The 26,735-nt window shown below is 26.0% G+C and overlaps 1 protein-coding gene across 1 annotated transcript in view; it reads left to right on the top strand.

Moving 5' to 3' along the window:
• Nucleotides 1-26,735, top strand: part of LOC135923553 (titin-like) — a 156,430-nt gene that overhangs the window by 25,321 nt on the left and 104,374 nt on the right. The window contains exons 11-27 of the mRNA XM_065458360.1: nucleotides 7,542-8,034; nucleotides 13,733-13,809; nucleotides 14,614-14,882; nucleotides 16,583-16,844; nucleotides 17,258-17,560; nucleotides 17,720-17,863; nucleotides 17,960-18,223; nucleotides 18,333-18,476; nucleotides 18,680-19,054; nucleotides 19,628-19,771; nucleotides 20,231-20,526; nucleotides 21,137-21,368; nucleotides 22,360-22,518; nucleotides 22,646-22,789; nucleotides 22,928-23,215; nucleotides 23,405-23,548; nucleotides 24,258-24,410. Coding sequence (XP_065314432.1) covers nucleotides 7,542-8,034; nucleotides 13,733-13,809; nucleotides 14,614-14,882; nucleotides 16,583-16,844; nucleotides 17,258-17,560; nucleotides 17,720-17,863; nucleotides 17,960-18,223; nucleotides 18,333-18,476; nucleotides 18,680-19,054; nucleotides 19,628-19,771; nucleotides 20,231-20,526; nucleotides 21,137-21,368; nucleotides 22,360-22,518; nucleotides 22,646-22,789; nucleotides 22,928-23,215; nucleotides 23,405-23,548; nucleotides 24,258-24,410 — 3,891 coding nt within the window. The remainder of the gene's footprint in view (nucleotides 1-7,541; nucleotides 8,035-13,732; nucleotides 13,810-14,613; nucleotides 14,883-16,582; nucleotides 16,845-17,257; nucleotides 17,561-17,719; nucleotides 17,864-17,959; nucleotides 18,224-18,332; nucleotides 18,477-18,679; nucleotides 19,055-19,627; nucleotides 19,772-20,230; nucleotides 20,527-21,136; nucleotides 21,369-22,359; nucleotides 22,519-22,645; nucleotides 22,790-22,927; nucleotides 23,216-23,404; nucleotides 23,549-24,257; nucleotides 24,411-26,735) is intronic.

Here is a 26,735-nt window from a genome sequence, read left to right as displayed (position 1 = left end):
GGTAATGGTATGTCTGGTATTTCTAATTGCAAGATTTAAATAAAAGATATTGATAATACCATTACCTTCGAACTCAACTGATGGCTGATTTTCACTAGCAACATCCATATATATTTCTAATTCAAATTACATAACTTAAATTTTATAAATAAATTAATATATACCTTTTTCTTTTTGTTGTTGACAAAAAAATTTACGGATATCCATATTTAAAAATTATAAAAACTTAAAATTTACAAACAAAACAAACTATCTAAATAGTTTAAATTTAAAAATATATATTTAATAATTAAATTTATAAATATCTAATTTAACTATGCCAAGCCAGAAAATATTTACAAAATATCTTTATTGTTATTTAATATTCTAATTTAACTATGCCAGAAATTATTTACAAATACTATATCTTTATTCTTATTGTTGTTTTCAATACTTCTCAACTCTGCTTGGCTTATAATGTACTACCTTTTGAATAACACAAAAAATGACTAACTTTTAAATATCGCATTGCAAAATTTTAATAACTCAAAATGAAAATAGTATAATTTACAAATAAAAAAAATGGAATTAAAAAAATACTATACCATCATTTGATGATTTTCCAGCTAAATCAACTGATAGCTCACATGCTTTTGTAACACATAATGTTTCTATTTTTAATTAAAAAATATTAGAAATTATAAATAATTTAGAATATATACCATCATTTGATGATTTTGTAGCTAACTCATCATTGGTTTTCCCATGGAGTGGTAATGGTATGTCTGGTCTTTCTAATTGCAAGATTTAAAGATATTATAAATAATACCATTACCTTCGTCATCTGAGGATACAACGAAAACCAACTCAACTGATGGCTGATTTTTACTAGCAAGAGCAACATCTATATCTATATATATTTCTAATTCAAATTACACAACTTAAATTTTTATATACCTTTTTCTTTTTGTTGTTGACGAAAAAACTTACGGATATCCATATTTAAAAATTATAAAAAATTAAAATTTACAAACTATCTATATAGTTTAAAAATATATATTTAATAATTAAATTTATAAATATCTAATTTAACTATGCCAAGCCAGAAAATAATATCTTTATTGTTATTTAATAAATTTAACTATGCCAGAAATTATTTACATACAATACATCTTTATTCTTTTATTGTTATTTAATATTTTAGTTCATATAATTTATATATATTTTTAAACGATGTGATCATTTAAAATTAAAACTCCTTTTTTTATAAATATATTTCATTGTGATATTCATATTCATATTGTATTATATATAATATATTATCTTATTTCTCTAAATTGAAACCGTTTTTTAAATATAATTATTCGCAATAAAAAAATAATAATTTTTTATTTTATAAAAAAAAAAAAAAAAAAAAATAAAATTTTTTTCCATGGGGGGGGGGGTTTCGACCCCAAAACCTCCCCTTGTCTACGCCACTGCCTCATCACCTCTAAACATAATAAATTAAATTTTTTATCAATTTTAAGGTTAGTTCTATCTTATATCCAAATATTAAACCAAAATAACGAATACAAATGGAGAACATTTGAAATTGGATACCTCACCAGAGCACTTGAGTCGTTTATTTCACCGGAATATTGAAGGGTTAAAATTATTGTGAGAATGGCTTGGAAATGTCTCTTTTCAACCTCATGAAAATGACTCCAAGCCTCAATTCTCATTGAAAAACATATTTTAAGGATATTATTCTGAGTTATACTCTAGAAAAAAGCCACGTCCCGCTATAACCTGGGCTATCCCCGGTCTCTCTTATTTGAATTTGAGACAATTTTGCTGTGTGAACTTTTGAACAACAAATAATTTATATTCATTTTTTATTTAGACATTTTATAAATTAAAAAGTTTAAGATAAAATTGTCTGAAATTCCCAGGGTAAGTACTTTATACAAACTAAAAGTAAATCAAATCTTTCAGAATTAAAAAGGCACGCTATAAATATAAACTTTATAATTGGCTAAAAATGGAGATTTGAGAAAAAACTTTCGACATATAATATTTTCTATTTTCCTAGATGGAAAATTTCATATTTTTTAAATTTTAATAACGCAATAAAATATAACAAAAAATCTATATTTAATAATATTTGCCTTTTTATTCATTATTTTGTTAATATTTTGGGCTTCCAATATTGGTTTCACGTGCATCTGTTGTATATTTCAAAAATTGATGTGAGAAATAAATATAAACATAAGCATGTTTATATTGAACCTGATTTTATTTGGCATTGTAGTCTAAGAATTTGGCGAAATCATATAATAAAAATAAAAAGAAGAACAGGTCCAAGAATAATTTTTTATTCCTATTTCTGTTATTTTTAATTATAAAAGATTTTTTTTAATAATTATTTGCAAAATTATATCAGCATTCACTTAAATTGCAAAATAAAATTCAAGTGAGTTTAAAATAAAACAACCGTGGTTCCAATATGCTACTAAAAATAAGAATCAATTACAAAAGCGGCCCTGGCCTAAAAATGAAAAAAAATTACCAACACGAGCCGGGCCAAATTTACATCTTCGATTTCCCGAAATCCTTTACAAAATGAAGCGAAAATAATTTAGAAGCATGTCCTAAAATGATAAAAATTTAAAAAAACATGGACTAATCTTGTAAATTAAAATAAAAAGCCTGAGAAATTTATGGATTTATAAAACTAATATTAAACTACTGAGGCTGATGTTATAGACTCGCTATTTCAAACAAAAATTAATATTTATTTTTATGTTGTGATGAATAAAATAGGTTATTGAAATTATATTTGATAAGTTATTTTAATTTATGTTACTTTTCCTCGTGAATTTTTAAAAAAATGATTATATAACGTATTTGTGCTAAAATCCTAAATCTTTTATGATTATCCAAAATAAATTCGAATGAAAATTTTAATTCCAACATTGAAAATGGGCGCATATGTTATTTTTGTTTGTAAGATTACGATTATTTTAGTTAAAGTTTATATACATACAAGATTGTGTACATCTTTTTTTAATTATTATGAAAAGTAAATTAGATGAAAACCGGTATTATATTATATACACTTCCAATTCAAGTTACGATTAATAATCCTTTAAAAAAATATTTATATAGCCAATCCATTTCTACAATTTTATAAATCGCAGTTCACAATATGGGAAAACCTTAGTTTGGCTTTTCTTGAGGCAGAAATTTTTTTTACAGGAAAGCCCGAGAATATTTTATTATAAAATATTTTGGATTCTAAACTGTAATTTTAAATCGGGGCTTTTTAGATATGAACATATTAGTATAAAAATGACCCTACACTAATGTAAGGTAAAATATTTGACTAAAATAGAAACTATTTTCGTATTTTATGTTCTGTATTTAAGTGGATTCGGATTGAGGAGAATGCTTTAAAAGGGGTTTGGGCCGAATTAACAAAGCATTTTTTTTTCCTTTTATTATTAAGAAAAGTTATTGATCGAAATTTATGAAATGGCTTAAGTATTACGTCATTTTGTATGTGAGCAACGAACTTATAAATATTTTATTTTCTTCATTTATAAACTTACATGCAACTCAAGTTACATAATATATTTGTTTTTAATTTACTGATTATATATATAATATATTTTAACATTATTCTGTCAAATCTAACCCTGGGTTAAAAACATACATACACATGGAAGATTCCTTTTCTATCATAATTCTTTATTATTATATTATATTATATAATATAACATTATTATTTTGTTACCTTTAACGATTTTTTTTTACCTGTTCAAAAAAATAAATAAATAATAAAGTTTTTTTCTATTTATTTATTATAAATTTAAATTCGTCAAATTATTTATTTATTTTATTTTAGAATTAAAACAAAACCATATAATAATAATTTAATTTTTAAATAACATTTCATAAAATGAAGTATGATTTATCTTGTACACTTTTTTCGATTTGACTAGAAATTATTCGCTCGAAGCTCCCATTGCGATTTCCATTGATAAATTATTATATACATTCTGATTCAATAATTATTCCAATACACTTTTAAAGGTAAAAAAATACATAATACCCTGGACAGAGCTTTAAATATTTTAAAATAGTAATAAAAATAAAGCTAAATAAATCAATTAGAGTTCTACTCTAATTTTCAAGTCCCGTCCGATTTGAGAAAAAATTTGAAAAAAGGATTTTTATACAAAGATTCGAATTTTCTTAAAGGTATATTTGATTCAAATTTTTTTTACTGGAATATTGGGAAAGTACGATATTTCAACGAAAGTTGGAAAATTCTAATATGCAATTAAGCCTGGAGCGTTTGCCTCTCTTTTTAAAAATCAGAAGCGGGAGCTAGCTCTTTTTAGGACTCGAGTGAAGGAGGGCCGCTCCACCGCTCTTTTAAATTTAACGTACAAATTAAATTATTTTCAATAAAAATGAAATTTTATTTTATTTAAATTTAAACAATTTAAATGTTAATCCGAGTTTTATAATGGTTTTTCATCTAATCAGTTAAAATATTAAATCAAGTTTTTTTCTCTTTTTATATTGAAATTTCTTGGAAAATCTTGTGTCATATAAATATATTATAGATATATGATAAAAAATATTTATATTATGGGTCCAGACATTATAGAAAAAGAAATCTTTATAAAAAAATTATCTATTTAAATAACTTTATTGCAGATTTTCAAATATTTTTAATGATGAAAAGATCATTGAGGGTATCATCCATCCTACATTCAAATTAAATTGGGAATGGATAAAAAAATGGACAAAATATGGAAAATACAAATAAATAAATTTTTTAAGAAAACAAATTCCGGATGCAAAAATAACTATTAGTTCATGGAACCTTGGATTCCATGAAACTAATCATCAGCAAGATAATATATTGGACAAATATCTAAATATTGATATCAAAATTACTATTTTTGATAAATTTCCTGAATTAAATTATTTTTTTTTATAAAATACAATACCCCGCTTCCCTCTAGTGCTACTGTTGAACGCCTGTTTAGTATTGCTAAACAGGTTTTGGGGGAGAGATGTGTATGTTTGTTAGATTCAAATTTAGAAAATTTATATTATAAATATTTTGATATATCATTTAATATAAATAAACTTTTCTGATAAAAAATATTTTGTTTCGTATACTTTCTAAAAAAAATGAAAATCAAAGGATCGGCTATGGAGTCGCTCCATTATTTGGAGCGGGAGCTAGCTCCTTTTAAAAATTTAAGTGAGAGTGAGAGCTAGCTTCTAAGGTAGGAGCGGGAGCTGGCTACTTTTAAAAAGGAACGTTAACAACTTTAATATATCACCACTATAAGGAAGAATTTGTAAGAAAAAAAAATAAGTAAGAGTTAATAACTTAAAAATAACGACTATAATTTAAAATTTTTAGAAAATTATAAAAAAATAGTGAAAACCCCAAATTATTTTTATAAAAATCGAAATAGCCAAAGGCCTACAATAAGTAAACCTAAAATTTACGTTGAAAAAACTCACATATGCCCCCCCCCCCTCCCCTAAGCAAAATCCTGTATATGCCTATTAATTTTTTTTTGGTGTTATTTTTGAAAGACTATAATTAGGAAAACAAAATAGTTAAAATTTATTGAAGTTCGAGTCTGGCCCACGCTAATCAAAATTTCAAAATTAAGGTCGTATCAGACCGAGTTCGAAAGAATGTCCAACCAACAGAATGGGTCCTTTGTAGGACTCTAAAATTAATTCATCGGAATAAAATGAAGATATATATAAATTCCTGTTCGGAACATGAATCAATACTTCATTAATGATAGCAACTAACTACGATGCTTCGAGTTTACCTTCAAATATTTTATATTTTCGGGTGTGAATTTAATAATATCATATTAGAATTATTATATTATGTAGTATCCTACACTACAGTATAATTAACTGGTGTTACCTTGATTTCATATATTTTAATGAACTAAAAATAAATAATTAACGGGTGCTAAAATAGTCCGAGTTCAGCCACCACACTGCCGTGCTTCTGTAGTTACTGTGCTATATAATAAATTTTAAACATATCACTTAATTCTAGTTAACCTTTCCTCATGGAGACAGATTACCTTCGAGATTCGAATTTAGCAATAAATAAACTTTACGCTAAATTAAAAAAAAAGCATTTTTCCCTCGAAAATTATTTTAATTTTTAAATCCCAGAAATTTTATATTTTACAATGTTACCTGGGTTTAACGCTTATAATTTAAATTTTTTTTACTTCATTAAAGTATTGTTAGGTTATTTTACCACCCAAGATCATTCAAAAATATATAATAAAAATAAGGTTAGTTGAAGTAAAATTAAATTCCATTTTATCCACATATGTATATTTTTAAAAAATCCTAATTAGCCAAAAACTTTTCTTATTATTTTAATTTTTAATTATTATATTTTTTAAATTTTATAAGATCAAAAACCACAACTTTTTTTCTTGTATTAAACTAACAATCTATTTATTTAATTATTGATTTTTTTTCATAAAGCTAAAAAAAATAACATTTTTTAAATCTAAATATGCCTATATTTTATTTTAATATTTTTTTTAATGATTAAAATGGTTATAATCTAATCTTGCTAGTTCTACTTTGTAGACAAAAATTAGAAGGCTAATTTTTTGCATTTTTATATTTTTAATTAAACATTGGTGATAAATAGTTTATTACCCTGTAAATAAATTAAATTTGCTGGATATATTAGACCATTGTTGACAAATACTAGGGCTCGGTTCGAAAAGGTTTTTTTTTAAATATTCAAAACAAAAAACGTACAAACCAAACATCATTCATTTCCTTTGAAACTTGAATTTGGATTTGAACAGGACACCTCATAACTATGCTTGAATCATTTATGAGAAATATTTCAGATTAGAATTTAATCCCTTATATAACAAATATTGAATTATTATAAAATACAGAGTTAATCACTCCTTAGTTCAATCTACTTTTATTAATTTCCTCATCCCGTTTATTCATTATATTTTTTTCTAACAATAAATTTTTTAGAGGACAATCCTTTAATTTTTTTTTATTTTTCGTCATTTTTCCCGTATACGCTTAATTTTTATTTGTACAACTATTTTTTTATGCCTTAAATTTATTTTTTTATTATTACTTTTTCAAATCTCAAGGACTAAAAATATTTGAATTATCAAAAAATAATATTGTTTCGCTAAAAAGTAAAAACATAATATCAATTAATTAGATATATAAAATAGGGTGATTTTAATTAAATTATGCATTGCAGTTATTAAATAAACTGTAATTATTTTATTTGATATCAATATGGGCCCATACTCTGTTAAAAATATTTCGCATATAAATGCTAAATGGTTAAAGGAATTTTATTGATATTTGAGAATAAGCCAGCCAAAACACATATGCTCAAAATTTATTAAGATTTTTTCGTATTTAATTTATAAATTATATAAAAATTTAAATCTCGTCTTTTTTAATGCTGTCTTGTTTTTCATATAATTAAACCCCTATAAATTTCTTAATTTTAGCACCCAAATCGGTATTCAGTGATAAAAAAAACGGCAAAAATTCACGAACAAAAAACGAACGTCATCGATCATTTATATCATCCTCTTCCGTCTCCATCGAAGAAGAACCTACGCAAAAACCATCTTGTTTAGACGATAAAATACCATATAACCATTTTCCAAAAAAAGAAACTTCGAAACAACTATCAATGAATTTAGAAAAGGTGAGGGAAGTTGACATTGTCCAAAATGCGGACAGGTCATTTAGTGGCCAGAGACGAAAAAAGCGAATGAATTCCTACGCCTCCAATAACGCCGCGAATTTCAATCGTTCGTCTTCTCATTACGAACGACATTATGAAGATTCGGCAGATAATTTAAGGACCGGTCCAGGGTACGAAACATCTTCTTTTTCTACGTCTGATCTTCATTCCACAGGTAGGGTTAAGAAAAGAGGCGGGGTTTATGGCGAGGAATATTCTTATTCTCGGAGCCGCGAGGTTGAGCCTTTAAGGTTAGAAATCCATATTTGTTGTTTATATATTTGTATTATATAAAGGTATAATATCATTTTTATTTTATGTTGACCTCACCATAATCGTTTGAATCGAATAGCTCTGGTGCTATAATAGTAGGTTAGACTAAGGGTGGGCAGGGCTCCTTGACGGACTAATATGGGAGAGGCCTGTCGACGAACGTGAATAGTCAATGTGGACGAATAACTATTATGGATGAAAAAAAAGTAAACCCAAAATATTTCTTAAATCTTGGCCTAAAAAAAGGTACAGGAAACAGAACGGCAACACAAGTCAATTTAGGTCTTTATAGTTAATTTCCTTATATCATCAAATTAAATTCATTAAGCCAAGGATAATCACAAAATTTTTTTTATTGCGAATTACAATATTAACCTTGAATATGATTCACAAAAATAAAATTTTGAATTAAAATAAAAATAAAATTTTGAAAATGAAAGTTCTAATATAATTTTTCAAAATGATTATGCGTCCTAATTTTTTATACCCTCAAACCCTATCCCATTTGTGATGATATTTAAGGAATAATTATTTAACTTTAAAAATACTTTCAAAACCCTACAGTTTTATTTTAATTATTAGAGAAAACAACTTTCTGCATAATAATGCCAAATGTGCCCATCAATCCTTGTGTGGTTTGATAAGGATATATATTAGGATTACTTTTTATATCTATTTAGGGCATTTCCTTTGCTTTTAAACTTCTATTTGCTTTCCTCACTAGATGTTAAAATCAAAAATATATAATACCCTTAAGATAGTTTTCTCCGAGTTTAATTGGGCGATAACCCAACTTCCGACCAAACAAGGAGATTTGGGATTTCTTACTCTCGGTATCTTTATCAGTCTTCCTTTCATTCCTCTTCAATGCGAATAGGTTATTGGATAGTTTGTGAAGGAAAGAGATAGTCTATTTGAAACTGTTAATTATGGAGGAAATATTTATCCCTTATCTTTCTAGCGTCTATGGCACAGAGACTTTTAACCTTCAGTAGGCTAACTTTAGAAATTGGTAGTAATAATCTTTTTATTGAAGACACTTCCATTCATAAATAACCTGGGCCATGAATGGCTAGAAACGATTCCAAGTGCAATCTTATTCGGTTTCTATCAGATGAGTGGGTATGGACTAGACTCTAATATCAACCTCATAAATCTATCGAATGGGAAAATAGCCTAGCTTGCTTGTATTTTAAACGGTTCAGTTGCCACAATTAGTTTGATAATCTCGAATAAATTGAGTTTGGTTAGCTCTAAATCGCCTTGAACTTGTTTCTAGATGGCAAATAGACCTGATGACCTTAATAATATCACTTGATTTACTGAAAAACCCCTTATTTTGTCACCTGCCTCCTACTTATCCTCTAAATCAAACATTGACCTGATAACAGTTGAATAGTCGAAAATCCGAAAGTATCACGACTTCTCAGATTTTCACCTTAATAGTTGTCCAAAGGACCTGCAGGCTAAAATATTTTGTAATTTTGGTTATAAGAAATTTTCAGATTAATGATAGATCTTCTTTTAAAAATATTGAATCCACCCAAATATATGTAGGCAACTATGTAAGTTTTATAGGAACTTAATGACGGCCTTCTTATCCTTTATATTTTTATAAAAAATATTATCGTATTTTTTTAATTTTAATTTTATATAGTTTTATTATTAAAATAAATAAAATGATTGACCTTTCAAAAAAAATGTTTATTTCATCGTAAGAATAAATGTAAAAAAAATATGAATTGATTAAAAAAATTGATTGAATTTAAATCTTAGTATTAGTTATCGTATTACATTGTCTAATATTTATCACTCATATAAATAATTATAAGAGGCACCTACCAGTAGCATTAGGGGAAGGGGCGCACAGCTTAAGCTCCCTAAAAATTTGAATAGCCCACTGATTAAAAATTTTTTTTTTAAATTAAGGGTTCTCTTTTTAAAATTTTTTTAATGATATTTTTTTAGAAGTTTTATCGATTTTATATTTTTTGGAAAATTTTATATAATTAATCCAATATTTGGTTTGTAAATTCTGTTACTTTTTTGTGGCTGGCGAAATTGATTAAAAAATTAATAAGTATAAGGCGCTAAATATTAACGCAAACCAGATAGTTATAACTTCTATATTCTTCGTTCTGAAATACTGCTAATTTTAACAATTTTTTATTTTTTTTACCAATAATTCTCTTCCGCTTTAAACCCTAAACAAAATAAAATAATAAAATATTCTAATAAAGCGCTGGTTTGGTATAAGTTTCAGATGTCCCCAAAAACTTGGCTAACTTCACGCTTAAAGCATGATGTCGCAGTTTTCATTTTGTTTAAGTTTCTTTTTGTGGTTCTCATATTTATTGGAGGAATTAAAAGTGCTAGTCAGGCACAAAATATTAGCGCACTCCAACTATATTGTTTTTTTTATATTTTCAATTCTAGCATATGCTTATTTTATTTCTTTCTACTGACGGATTAAATGAATTTACAATTGAACACCAAACATTGATAAAATTTTCACAATAATGCTTTCAGTCACTTTAATCGTGAGGTTGGCCAAAATTTTGTTACTAATAATTTTTCATTTATTACTGGTTAAAGTCAGACATTCATAAAGTACAAAACATATTTTAGAATTAGTACTTCAAATTGTTAAGCTAATTTTAACGAAGATGATACAAAGATAATCATGGAAAAATCAATAATTACAATATTTTTTATAGGAGGAGCCGGCTGAAGTCCGGGCAAAATGAGGCTTGAGGGACAAATAATCCCCCCCCCCCCCTACTATAGATGAATCCTCACTACGCCACTTGATGATAAAACATGAACACCAAAAGTATCTATTATATCTTCTGAAAGATTGATTACCTGGATGCAGAGTCATTGATAAAAACACTAAATATCATGTGATTGACATGAAAGGGCATCTTTAAGAAGTCAAGGAAAGGTTCTCTAATATTTACAAAATGACTTTATTGCAATGCCATGCAGATAAGCTCGCCTTGTCTTCGTCTATGTCTACAAATCAATACCTTAATCAACCTTTTCAATTATAGGAAGTATTCATACTTTCTTTTAAGTTATATTATCCATAGTAACTAATTTATTGATTGTAAAAATTAGGATTAAAATTTTAAAATATTAATGGCTTGAATTTTACGCGGCCCTGCAAATCATTTTTAAGAAAAAAAAGACAACGGTTATGTGTTGAAAATAAAAGAGATTTTTACATTATTTTATAGTTTGACACAATCACTTGTATATTTATATTTCATAAATTATTATCAATGTGTTCAAATATTTCGTATTTTTCACAAAAAATCAGCAGCATTGACTGTTGTTGAATATCTTATCATTTATATATGAGAATTAAGAAATTATTCTTATTTTTCTTTATTATTTACTAAAGCGAATAAATTTTGTAATTATAAAATATAAAATCACAATAAAAAGAATGAAATTCAGTTCTATCATTTTGAATGAGTATTCAAATAGATTACGTTGCTAATTTTTATGATTAAACATAATTTTTTTTATAAGTGTCAGTCTTTCATAAATGAATTAAATTTTACCAAGAAAACATAAAGATTGCGACTAAACTCATTTTAATAGATAATAAAACTAAATGAACGCTTTATTTTAATCTTTTTGTGGTTTGGGGGGGGGGTGATGAACCTCCTTAGACTTGGGGGTACGATGCAATGGCGTTGAAATGCCAGGAGGTAGACCAAAAGGGTGCTTTCTAATCTAAGTCACCATACATAATCAGTATCCATAATTTAATTATTTTATATTTTTGTTATCGCGGGGTATGTGGGGGGGGGGGTCCAAAATCATTGGCTTTGTTGGGCAATGCCTGTCCTCGTACTAATAAGACATATTATTTATTTATTAAAAATCACATAATATAAATCTAATAGATATCAGAAACTAATGAATGCCAGCATATTTATTTATTTTATGTTTGTCAAAAATAAAAAAATATCTTAACCTTAAACTTTTTTTAGTTCAAACTTGAAAGGATCGTGATTTTTCAAAAAAAGGAAATTTTGGATGTTATTTTAAAATATTTCAATTTATTTTGTTATAAAATAATAATAAATTTTATATAATAAATTAATGTGACATATGTTTTGTAAATTCAAAAATATTAAATTTTATCTATAGTTTTAATCAATTCACCACATTATTTATTTTTCCAATTAAATTAAATTAATTTTTATCTAAGTATAAAATAATTGTCAATCAGTAAATTTAGAAAAAAATATCCTTTTTATTAATTAATATCACTATTTTTAAAATATGGGATGGAAACCAATCCGAGATTCTAATGACCGGTATAAATATTTGTATATAATGTATAAATTTGATATAGTGTGCGAATTTTGTTACATTTTTATTATATAAGATAGGTAATATATAATATACACATCTCCAAAGCTTTGTTTAATTTACAGCTTGTATTTATAAGTAAAAATAAAAGATCACGTGACTTTTATTATTAAAATTATGACTAGAGACTCCTATAATTGAATCTTAATCATCAATATAGATTACATTCCTAACATATATCTACAGAAATACGAATAGAATATATATATGCCTTTTCTTATTCGATTCTTATTTTCGAATAAAATAGTTATATTATTCGTATTCATACGAATTGAATTCTTTCCTTATTCGTATTCATACGAATAGTAAAAAGATCATTCGATTTTTTTAGTCTAATATTTTCGATAATTAAATTCTTTAAAAATATTCTCAAAAATGGATTATTAAAATTTTAAAAAGCGATTAAATAAGTATTCCGCAAGGAATATGTTAAATACTTAAGAATAATTACAAATATTTAATAATAATCAAATTTCTAAAAATTTTAAGTTATACAAATAATTTGATCTGATAATAGATAAAAAATTATTCGACAGATTATATTTTTTTTATTCGTAAAATACAAATCGAGTAACGAATAATTCGTTCTAAATATACATCAGAGGTAGAGCATAACCTTTCTGATTTGCTAGCCTCTTACCGCACTCTTATATTTATCTAAAAAAATTAATTTAATTATTTTAATATACCTGCTTGAAATCAGCTTAATGATATTTTAATAGTAAATATATATAAAAGTTTGCAAGATTGTTTTTTTTAATATCTTATAAATTAAAACCTTGTAATTTGAATTAAATAAATTACCTTATATATTGTTTCTATATTTTTGCTTAATTATGATTATATATTTGAATGGTAACGTTGCGGTTAAACGGTTGGATTTGAGCCTATTTTTACCAACGACTATCTCATTTTAGCCAGAAAAACATTGCCTAACCCTTAAGATTTCACTAATAGATGCCGAAACCGTTGTGTCATCTATAAGCAAAGTCTTTAGACTTGCCTATTATTTTTCTATATAAAATATTTCAAATCGAGACGTTTAAACAATACTAAAAACGTATACAAAAATGAACTTATATGCTTTACTATTTAAATATTAGCATAGTGTTTAATAACTCAATCAATTTATTAAAAATATTTAGCTTTTAACAAGTGTTTGTTTACATTCTCCTTACATATTATTTAATTTTCTAAATGTTTATAACTAATAATTCGTGTTTATTGCTCCTTTATTATTATTTTACTGTTCTAAAAATGAAAAAAAGATTATACATTTTATAATAGGGATCAAACGAACATAATTGTCCCCATAAATTCCGACAAATACGAATCATCTTACAAATATGACAAGCCCGAAGATGGTATTAAAAATATTAAAATTTAATTTTCCATAAATGCTTCCCTTTCATTTTTTTAAAAATCTAGAAAATCCTTTTTTCTGAATCAAATTTTGGATTATTTATGTGTGCCAAATAGATAAATTTTATACTGAATTGCCATTTATTAAATAAAATTTAGCACAATTATTATAAACAATATTGTTTTTAATAATAAATTAAATGTTCTAACGATGTGTTTCCTTTAAATTAGGTGCAGTTATGTTTTATTTACCCAGATTTAAACATCCTTTATTTATTGATTTATATATAATATAATCAATATAATTGGTATTGAAGAAATTTTTTTGAGCAAATTGTTGTTTATCAAATTTCTCACAATAAAACAAAACAAATTTTAGCCTTGAAATTTGATATATAACATTTCAAATTTAATTTAAAAAATTAAGATTTTCTATTTATTAATTGATTAACTATAGGCGAAGAATACATTACTGCCATGTCTCATTTTAATTTGAGCTAATGAGAACATAAAACTATAAGGCATAGATCAATGGGGTTGTATTTTTAAAGAAAATTTAACGCTGAAAATATTAATAGATCATTAGCAACTATTTTGTAGAATATTTCAACGAGGACGAGAACCTCATTGCTCTCTTTAAGACGGCGTTTATGCCATGGTATTAACATTTTTACAACTTAAAAATAATAATTTAAAACTATTTTGACGAAATCTTATTATATATACCATAATTATTAGCCAATAATTAGTCTATATTATATTTAAAATTATGAAAGTTTTTCTTCTTTATATATAAATAAATTAAGGATATAAAATGGCTTACTATAATCGTTCATCGGGTGGTAATAATAAAAATTCTCTTTTTGCTAGCAAATATGAGAGGTCCGGAGACAACAGAGAAATGGAAGAACATTACTTAGAAGAACAAATTATACTGAGGCCTGGTGGAGCTGTTCAAAAAATAATCGTTCCGGCTCTTCATGAAACTACCAAGGCAATTACCGAAACAAAACAAGAACATTATATAAGCGGTGGAACCAAATATCCCAAGCCCTATTTTAAAGTTCATTTAAAGGTTAGTTGGCGATATTGGTGAATATCTGGATAAAATCAATATCAAATTACAGGGTTTCTCATTCAAAAAAGGAAAAGTCCCAATCAAAAAAAAAGAGTTTTAATCATAAAAGGAAAAGATCCGATCAAAAAAGGAAAAGGGTCAATCATAAAAGGAAAAGGTTCAATCAAAAAAGGAAGGCCCAAGCAAAAAAGGAAAAATGTCAATCAAAAAAGGAAAAGTCCCAAAGGTTTCGGAAAAAGTCTGATCAGAAAAGGATAAGTGTCAAACAAATATGGAAAAGGTTCAATCAAAAAAGGAAAAGTGTCAAACAAAAAAGTGTTAATCGAAAAGGAAAATTCCCAAAAGAAGGAAAATTAATCAAAAGAGGAAAATTCCCATTCAAAAAAGGAAAATCGTAATTTTTTTAAATTTCTTGTCAATTTTTCTTAAATTTTTATTTATTTTTGTTATTCCTTCTTATTTTATTTCTAACTTTTTGCGATTTCTTTACTTTATTTGTATCTTTACTCAATTTATTTTTCTTACTATATCTTCTCTTAATTTATTTTCCTTCTCATTTTTGATAATTCTTTTGTATTTTTAAAAATTTATAAATTTAGGTCCATTTTTTTAACAATTCTTTACGTTTTTTTTTCATCATACAATATTCTTTTTATGATTCTTTCATTGTAATATTTTACCTACATTTCTAACCTTTTCAATCTCTTTAAGTCATTTTTAATCTTTATTTTTTTGAGTTTCTCAATTTTTTTAATTCTCATTTTTGATAATTATTTTTTAAAATTTTATTTATTTTTTTTGGCAGACAAATATCAAATTATTTATAATTACAATTGTTAAATTAAATTAATCGTTTGGTTATAATGTACCTTTTTAAAATTAAACAAGTTTGAACTGTAATACCAAACGATATGTAAATTAATAAAATATAATCATTTTTAAATTCTTATTTTTATAATTATCAAAAATGAGAAGAAAAATAATTGAGAAAAGCTCTAAAAAATAAAGATTAAAATGACTTAATGAGATTGAAAAGGTTAGAATTGTATGTAAAAGATTACAATGAAAAAATCATAAAAAGAATATTGTATATGTATGATAAAAAAAACGTAAAGAATTGTTAAAAAAAATGGACCTAAATTTATAAATTATTTTTAAAAATACAAAAGAATTATCAAAAATGAGAAGAAAAATAAATTAAGAGAAGATATAGTAAGAAAAATAAAGTAAAGTAAATCGCAAAAAGTTAGAAATAAGAAAAGATAGAGTAAGAAAAATAACGTAAAGAAATCGCAAAAAGTTAGAAATAAAATAAGAAGGAATAACAAAAATAAATAAAAATTTAAGAAATATTGACAAGAAATTTAAAAAATAACGTTTCCTTTTTTGAATGGGAATTTTCCTTTTTTGATTGACACTTTTCCTTTACTTTTGGGAATTTTCCTTTTTCGATTGACACTTTTCCTTTTTTAATTGGACCTTTTCCTTTTTTGTTTGACACTTTTCCTTTTTTGATCGGACTTTTTCCTAAAACTTTGGGACTTTTCCTTTTTTGATTGACACTTTTCCTTCTTTGTTTGGGCCTTTTCCTTTTATGATTGAAACTTATCCTCAATTGATTGGGACTTTTCCTTTTTTTGAATGGGAAACTCTGTATTATACAAACTTAATACTATATAATTATTTCTTCATTGTAGGATCAAAACAATTTAGTGGAAGGCCAACCAGTTCATTTAGAATGTAGGGTTGAGCCTAAATCAGATCCGCACCTTAAAATAGATTGGTATTTCGATAATTCCCCACTTAAAACTGATAAACGTGTTCATACAGTGTACGATTATGGCTATGCTTCGCTGTCTATTACTGAATCTTCTGCACCAGCAGATTCAGGAATTTATGTGGCAAGGGCCAGTAACCAAGCTGGAGAAGCCTACTCTACAGCTTCACTTTGCTTGGCACGTAAGTATTATAATTTTTTATACCTTACTTATATTTAATGTGCTCTATGCATTTTTGAAATTATTAAAATGAAATTCTATAAACTTGGCTTCTAAGTATATTTTTTTAAACCTAATTACAATCTACTTTATAGTAATAGAGGTAAGAGCGTCCTTATCACATCTAAATTTAATGAGTACGCTTAAAATATACTCTTATTAAATGATATATAAATTTTTTAGTAGCCACTAATACTAGATAAACACATTAGATATTATTTTAATGTATAAAGTTAACTAACTCCCTTATTTTAAATATATAGTGTTCTTCTATTCCAAAGGGATTTTATTTATACTATAAGCAATTAGGAATATTACTGATTCAATCCATCTCAACGAGGTTAACAATTATTATGAATTTTATATTTAAAAAAGCTTTAAAATCAATTATTACCGAAACACAAACCACTACTCAATTTGATGAATTAGAGATGGAAAAGTTTATTTATGATGCTGACAGAGACAGACCCGTATTAGGCGAGGATAAAGAAGTTCAGGCATATTTACGAACATCAGTTATTAGGCCCAAATTTTCAAAGCCGACATTTACTTCCCGATTTGAAGATACGTTATACTACAGAGATGGAGATAGGATTAAGCTTGAAGCAAATTTAGTACCCTTGGGAGATAAGTCTTTAAAAATTGAATGGCTGAAAAATGGGGAGCCTTTAGTATTAAGTATTATATTTTAATTTTGAATAATCATTTTCTCAAAACCAATTTTTTTAATTAAAATACTCTATAATAATATATAACTCATCATTCATCAAATAATTATTTTTTGGAAATTTTGGTATTCAAATATTTAATTTTTTTAAAAAATAATTAATATATAAGATGCTAGAACTCAAACTTTTCATGAAAACGGGCGTGTTGGTTTGGAAATATATCCTGCTGAAGTATTTGACGAAGGTATATACACTTGTCAAGCTACCAGCGATAATGGTTATGCCGCAATATCAACTAGACTTAAATATATCCGTAATTATAATATAAAAATATAGATCTTTTCGTTAATATATGAGATTCTTCATATTCTTGAATTTAAAATTGTTATTGATATTTTACCAATTTTAGCCGAAAGAGCTCCCATTTACCATTATCAAGATGGGAAAAAATTTGTAGAGGAAGAGGAAGAAGGAGTCGCTCCTATGCTAACTCCAGGTGACATGTCAATTAAAAAGCCTCGTGTACCAAAGAAGAGGCCGTGTTTTAAATCTGATCTGAAGGGGATCGATTTAGAAGAAGGACAAGGAATTCATTTAGAAGCTAAGTTAGAGCCTTTAGATGACTCAAATCTCAAAGTGGATTGGTTTAAAGATGGTCAACCTTTGAAAGAAAGTTATTTTAAAGTTTTTTTTATCTAAATAAAATGAGTTTTCGAAGCTATGAAAATTTTATATTTTTTAATTTATTTATTATAAATAGAAAACATATTTAAATAAAAAAGGTCCTAAGATAAAAGCAGGACAAGATAAAGGGAAAGTATATTTGGATATGGATGATATGAAACCCAAAGATTCTGGAGTTTATAAGTGCAAGGCATCTAATGATTTCGGGGAGGCAATCATTAGCGCACCCATAACAGTTCATCGTAATATATTACAAATGAATTTTTTTTTTTAAACTATAAATCACCTCTTACTATATTTTGGTAATGTTGGAGAGAATACTATAATGTATAATGAGTATAATTAAAAAAATGGATTTGGTCAATTTAATTCTGCTAAAGCGGTATAATCTTGATATTTAGTATCACATCTTAAATATTTATGCATATAAAAAAATAAATCATAGCCAAAACTCCTATACCCCAAGCCCCTGAACCAGATCAAGTATCAGATTATTGGTGGAGAGATAAATACCCACCTCTCAAAAAGCCAGCCCCTCTTTCTCCAGCTCCGTTTAGTCCCATTATAATTAACAAAAAGAAGAGACAACCGCCACCGCCGCCACCTCAAGAAGAAGAGGATTTAGAGTTTATAAAAGGCCAAAGCAGAGAAAATAGGCGATTTGATACCGAAGTTGATTTGCCCCCCAGGTTTATAACAGATATTTCTGATCTGCAAGCCAATGAATGGGATAAGATAAGGTTTGAAGCTCGGTTAGAACCCGCAAATGATAAAACAACTCAAATATTCTGGTACCATGATGGCAAGATTTTAAATGCCAGTAAGTAATTTTTGAAATGGTTTAAGATATATTCAATCTCTAAGGCTCTAATAATAAATTAAGATGAAATTACTATAGTGTAAAAATTACAAAGTTTAAATAATTTTTTGAATTAAATTTGATGAAGACTAATTTTATTTCATAGTATCACCTAATTTTTGTAAGTTTAGGGTTGAATTATTCCTAATTTGGTTAAGAATTGAACAAAATTTAGGTGCTTTAAAATTTGTCATTGAAAAATCTGAATATTGCTTCCCTTAATATAGTTTTATTAACAACTTAGAATAATTTATTTGATGAAATTATTGCTATAGTAGTTAATATTTAATTATTGATATTTTATAACTAATGAAATTAATACTAACCTAGACTGACATTTCATTTATTAAAACTAAAAATGTACAAGCAATGAAGGCAGCTATAGTCATTCTATAATAGACGTCATTGAAAGACATTTCGTATAAATGATTTCACATTTCATCTAAATTCCTTTCAATGGCGGTATATGTGCACATTTTAAATTTATTTTTATGTAGAAATCGCCTAATATTTCTAAATTAAACATCAATAAAGGTTCTAGAATTAAAACTTTGTTCGATTATGGAGTCGTAATTCTCGAAATAACGGATATAACAACCAAAGATGCAGGACTTTACGAATGCATTGCCACAAACAACTTCGGCTCGGACTCAACTAGAGCTATCTTAACCGTTAGAGGTTAGGAGAGAATATATTTTGTGTTTTACAGAAGGAGATAAAATTTTAAAACTTAATCACGAAATGAAAAATTTCCAAAAAAATTTAATGTTAATTATTTATTTGTATTTTAAATATTATATTATTTATATCATGCTATTATATACTATTTATTATACAAGTGTAATATTTTAATTTTTCTTATATAAATTTACAAACATTTTGTGAAAAACGCAATAGTATAGTTCACATGCTTTAATTTTTTTATATTCGGTGTGTTTTATTTTTTTTTATCAACTTTTAAATATGAAAATAAATCTGAATTTGATATCTTTGGTTTAATAATCTTTTTCTTTAAGTATGATAAATAAATTATACTTATTTGGATTTCTTTTATTTAATGAGATATAAAAAATAATATAGTACTCACAGAATTATCTCCTTTATTACTATTTCCTATTGTTTTTCTTATTGATTCAGAGGACGATGAAAGAATAATTCAAGATACCGGGCTTTCCTCACAGAGATCTTCAGTAGCGAGGGTAAAGGACATTGAAGAAACCGTCGAAAGAACAATTATTGAATTATACCCACCACCCGAAACTTTGCTGAAATCTTTCAAAGAAGATGATTATACTAGTGGACAAAGAATTTACAAAGTAGAAAATGAGTATGTCACTGATGGATCGACTTTTTACGACAAAAGGCCGATATTTTTGACTGAACTTAACGATGTAAGGGTCAAGAAACACGACACGATTAGATTAGAGGCGAAGGTAATTTTATTAAAATTATTTATTACTTTTGATTAGGACTATTAAAAAAAACAAATACGAATCAAATATGCAATATTCGTATCTACTCATTGCTAATGGTATTCTTATCGAATAAATTTATGACTAATATTAAAATTATTAATATATTCCTTCGTATATATTTTTAATAATTTTAAACAAAAATTGGTTATATTTTTAAATTAAAATCTATTATTGAGAATAAATTATTTTATATTCTGCACAAAAATAACCACTTTTCACCTTTTAAATTTTTTGTGAAATATAATATTCCAGAAGGAGAATCTTAAATTTAAAATCAAGTTATGACTTCAAAATTTATCTTTTGCATATCTTCTGCGTTTGAAAAATTATGGTATTTTAATATTCTTGTTATATTACTTTAAATTTAATTTAGTAAAAAATTTTAATTATATGACCTACAAATAAATAGATACCATTAATAGAATATTAGAAAAACGAATTTCATTTTTTACGAATGAATATTTGTATTTGTCAAATAATCACCAATTTTGATAAATCTAAGAAACTTAATCGGGATAATATAATAGGTAATATCAAAAACATTTTTCTTTTGTAATATCGAATAAAGGTTGTGCCCTCAATAAAAGAAGACAATAGTTTACAGGTCGGTTGGTACAAAAATGGTAAATTAATTCTTATTGAAGAGAGTTCCGAAAGAATTCAAATCTTTAATGACGCAAATTCGGGCTTTGCGGTTTTAGAGATACGCGATGCTCAAACTAGCGATTCGGGCGAATATGTTTGCGTAGTCAGAAATTCAAATGGCCAAGCTCTTAGTAAATGTAAAGTAGTTTGCAAAGGTATGTAACTAATTTAGAAGAGACCGGGGTTGGGTGGCAGGTGCTAATCTCTTTAGCGGTAAAATTTTTATTTTGTAGGATTAAACAACAAATTTTAGATAGCCTCATCATTAACTAGAAAGTAAATATTAAAAACTGAGCTTCCTACCTTTTATAGTGTGGCGATATTTAGAATTAAGTAAATCATGCTTTTTCCTATTCACAACGACCCTGGGTAAGATGACAAGCCATTCAAGATAAAATGGCAAATATAAAATTTAAAACACAACATTTTTTAATTTTAATAGATCTGTCACATCTATTAGATAAGCTTGAAACCCCCGACCAAGTTTAATCGGTAGCTTAGGCATTTAGGAGTTGGTGAAATAGTCCATAAAAAAATGTTTTAATTAATATGTATATATGTATGCAGTCATATTGATAGGATATATTGAAATATATCTTTTGACAAAATTTGACACTATCTCCGATTAAAAATTTATAGGCGTTTACCTTTTTACTCTACCTGCCGTATAGTCTCGGTCTCTTTCATTATATTTTTATATTCTTATAGTTAAATATATTATACTTTATATACCACAAAATTCGATTTTAAATTTTTGATCACAAAACTGAGATATTATAAATAAGGTAGGTTAATTCAATCTTTAACTTTTTTTGATATATGGAATTCAAGTTAAAATCTTTACATATTTATAAGATTCTATTCAAACCTCCTATTTCTAATAATCTATTAGGATGTTTTGGTCCTAAATTTTAACTTCTTTTAAAATCATTAGATCATAAACTAGAAATGTCAATTGGCATTTGGATTTTTTACAATAATAAATATTTTTATTGAAAATAATATTACATTTGTTCGCTAATTTTGTTATAATGGAATGTCATTTAAATTTATATATATGTGTTTTTAATACATATATTATAATCATATAATAATAATAATAAATTCTTTACAGAAAATTGTATAATACAATTTATAATTTATTAGATGATCATTTTGGAGAACCCCCCTTTTTCGTAAATAGATATATGAGGTTAGACAATTTGAACGAAGGCGATACCGCTCATGTTGAATTTAGACTTGAACCAGCTGAGGATCAAAATATGAAAGTGGAATGGTTTTTCAATGGGCAACCTTTGCAAAGAGGTATAAAAAAATTATTTAAAAATAAATATAATTATTCAAAAATAAATATAATTATTCAAAAATTAATATCACTATCCTATAAATATTTAACTTTGAAACTGCATATTGATGATAATTATTTAATTAGGCTATCGCACCAAAACTTTACATGACTTTGGTTATACAATATTGGATATTTCGCCAATTTATGCAGAAAATTCTGGCGTTTACGAATGCAAGGCCACTAATCACTATGGAACTAAAACTGCGGTTGCTGTGGTTGATTGTAAAGGTATTAATTTTATCAGAATTAATTAAAAAAAACATTTTTATACATAGATTATTTATAAATAATTTTTTTTTTTTAATATTTTTTTCTTTAATAAATGCTAAACAAAATCTTATAATAATATAATTCATTATAAACCAGGTAAAAGAGATGCTAAATGGGATACTCATATTCCTTCCCAAACTTCAGATCAAGACCAAACTACGAGACGTAGAACTGAACAAGAACAACATTGGATTTCAAAAGCAGATCTGACATTAAATCAACCAAAAATAAGACTTCAAAGAAAACCTGTTTTTACCACTCCTTTACATAAGTTTACTAATCTTAAAGAGGGAGATAGTTGTCATTTTGTCACTACAATAGAACCAGCCGATGATGATAGGCTTCAGATCCAATGGTTTCTAGATGGAAAGCTTATATCTCAAGGTTTTTAATTAAAAAATTTTTTTTCAATTATATTTAATGCGACTTCTTTTTATTAACTTTTTCTAATCTAAATGTATACAGCTTTGAAACCAAAAATACTATACCACACCTTACAAACTAAATATATTTTAGAGACAGCGATATATTATAAATTTTTATAATTCAATTTTAACATTTATTCGCGAAAAGAAAATCGAATAAAAATGGTTCATAACTTTGGATATGTAGTGTTAGATATATCACCAGTCAAAGTGTGTGATACCGGCATATACACTTGCGTTGCCAAAAATGACTTTGGAGAAGATACTGTTAGTGGTACACTACATTGCAAAGGTTAAATATAATTATAAAAAATGTTTAAAAAACATTATTTTAATTAATTTTTAACCTTTAACATTCAGTTTAAAAAATATAAAATAATTGTAAAACCTATGGATCTGTATGACGTTGTTTTATATAACTTCTAATGAATATCACTTAATAATCTATTATTTCTTATTGACAAAAATATATATAAACAAATTTTTTAGTGTGTGTTTCTAGTATCGTTCGTCTTTTCTTAAACCTATACTTATATATATTATACCTTTTATACGTGTATTAATTTTCCAAATTTTTAATAATATATAAATTATAAAAAATAATTATATATTTTTTACATAACTAAGACCGAACATTATAGCACACTAAATTATTTGTTATTATATATATATTGTGTCATGCTGAAACTTTATACAACTTTTATTCATTTATAAAATTTTAATACTTTTCTTACATTTAATTATTACAACTATTATGTATTATTATAAAATAAAAAGAAATTGGTATCAAATTATTAAACCAGCCATGTAATATTGTTATTTTGAATAAATAATTGAGTATTGGTAAAAAATTCATAGTATGAACATGCTTAAAACAATAACAGATCTTTTAATTTGGATAAGAAAAATTCACCCATGGAAATTAGAAATTTTAGATATTACTATTAGTAATTATGCTAGATCTTATAAAATGAATAAATAAATGTTCTCAATACATTTAGCCTTTGAACAAATTGCACCTCCAAAGTTCCGGGTCCCTCTGAAGAATTTAGAGGTTTATGAAGGCGAGACAGCCCATTTCAAAGCTATCTTAGAACCAAATTTTGATCCAAATCTTAAAGTTGAATGGTTTTTCGAAGACAAGCCTATACTAGGTTATTAATATATATGTCGTTATTTATTTTTATCAATAAACAATCCTTAATCTATAAAAATGAAATGATATATTTTGCATAAGATTTAGAATAAATAGATTTGCTAAAAAAAAGGAGTAAATAACTTATAAAACGAAATAAATAGCTAAAAAAGGAAATAAAAACACAGCGTCATACCCTCCATCTCTTTGAGGTCATGACATTAAGATAGGGGGTATCCTATGACACAGACACCTCACTCATTATGCTAATTTTTAATTTTAAACAGTTGTGTTTCTTAGTTCAGTTTCCACAATTATCTTACTTATCACCCTTTGTCCATCAATGGGATGCTTAATTTATATAAAATTAAAATATTCGGAGAGCCAGATAAATTATACAGTAAACTGCAAGATAAAATAAAAGAATTTACTGTATCGTCTTCACATTTAAAGCTAAAAATGTATAAATATCGATATAAATTCCAGTGACTATGTGACCGGGGGGTGGTAGGTTGGATGACATTTGCCTCCATATATTTTTCAAGGGGTAGAGAGTAGGCTAGGAAAAATTATTTTTGAAATAGGAGGTAAGTCTTGGCATGTTACCTTCAATTATTTAAGACGTTGACAGATTATAGTAATTGAATTATTAACTGCTTTTTTCTTGAATTATGTCTTTAAAACATATTTTCTAATAAAAAAAATCATTTAAAATCACATACAAAAATTCTACCTTATATCAAGCTCATGACTCGAATATTTTCATGATCTTGAAGATTTCGATTTTAATCCTTTGTTTAATGTTTAATTTCCACTAAATTTTATTACTTTCATCAATTTAAAAATATATAATCATGTATAAAAATTTATTCAAGGAAGGAGGGGGAGGGGGTTACTCTAAATGATCATGTTGCTATTGATTGATGCAACGACCCTCATACAATTTTAATGACTAATTATATCATATCTCCATGAGAGGGCATTGTTGAAACTTAAATAGACTTTCAAATTTATCTAAGACAACATATCCGCAATATGGTAATTAAAATAAATATTTGAAGAAAATAGAATAAGAAGCATCATTTTTAAAATTTAATGCCTTTTATGTTACTAATAATAATATTATTTAATATCATACACGTTAATTTTAAAAATTTAATGCCTTTTATGTCACTAATAATAATATTTAATATCATACATATGAATTAGTATCATTCACCCTTAAATTGCGAGAAAGGAACTAATCAGAGAAACTAATGATCATTTTAATTCAGGGATTCACATAAAAGTGTATATTGGAATTAAGGGCGTTGAATGATACTAATTCATATGTATGATATTAAATATTACTATTAGTTACATAAAAGGTATTAAAATCCCTGAATTAAAATGATCATTAGTTTCTCTGATTAGTTCCTTTCTCACAATTTTCTCAAATGTACTCATTTATTATATTAATATTCTTATTTCTGTTACACATATTACCTTGTCCTCTGCTTCTCGCACAGCTCAGCGCTCAACTTCATATAAGACAGCCAGAGTAATCACTGACAACTTTGCTTTATGCTATATCTTTTTCTATTAGGATTCCAACTATGGGGCGTTGTTAGCTTTTTACAAAAAGGGGTGTAATTCATTTGAATTAGGTGTATGATTTTTTTTACTCTTTTGATTTTTGTTTAAGGCGTGGAAGGAACTTATAGCAATTAAATGATTTAATCCCAAAAGGAAAATAATATTTATTTAAATAATCACTAAAATTTAAGAAAGCTATTTGAATATTAATATATTTTTTTAAATAAGGTGCCTAGCTAATTATTTATAAATTGAACACTAATATTAAAAAAATAGATTGCTAATCCATTTTTAAAAATTGGTGCTAATTTTAAAAAAGGGGGTGTTTAGCATTCAAGGCACCTAGCCAACGACGCCCCTGATTTAACCCATAACTCCACAGGCTAGTTCCTTCTCATAAATCCCCATTTAATATTTTTTCACGAAAGACTTTACTTATAAATTTATCCGTGATCTCCCTCTGAATACATATTGATTATCATTCACCTCCTAAATTTTCGAAGTTTTTCCATTACTCTTTCCCAACCTTCATTACCTGAAACAATAACTTAATGCCACTATAATTGATGGATTCCTTGGCGTCATCTTTACCCTTTTCTTTAAAAAATAGAAAGATAGAATCCTATGGCCTCTTTCTCTTATTACTTATTAATAAAAACTAAAAGAATATCAATCGTTTCATTTAAAAGTTTTACTGTCTATATCGGAATATCATATGATTCTCTCGCTTTTCCAATCTTCATCAATGCATCATTTTGGCCACTTCTAT

The sequence above is a fragment of the Gordionus sp. m RMFG-2023 genome, chromosome 2 (assembly GCF_954871325.1).
Source record: "Gordionus sp. m RMFG-2023 chromosome 2, tfGorSpeb1-WG-v2, whole genome shotgun sequence".
In the NCBI taxonomy this organism is placed as follows: Eukaryota; Metazoa; Nematomorpha; class Gordioida; order Chordodea; family Parachordodidae; genus Gordionus; species Gordionus sp. m RMFG-2023.
Note: the sequence above shows the minus strand (reverse complement) of the source record. Positions and strands in the feature narration are given on the sequence as shown.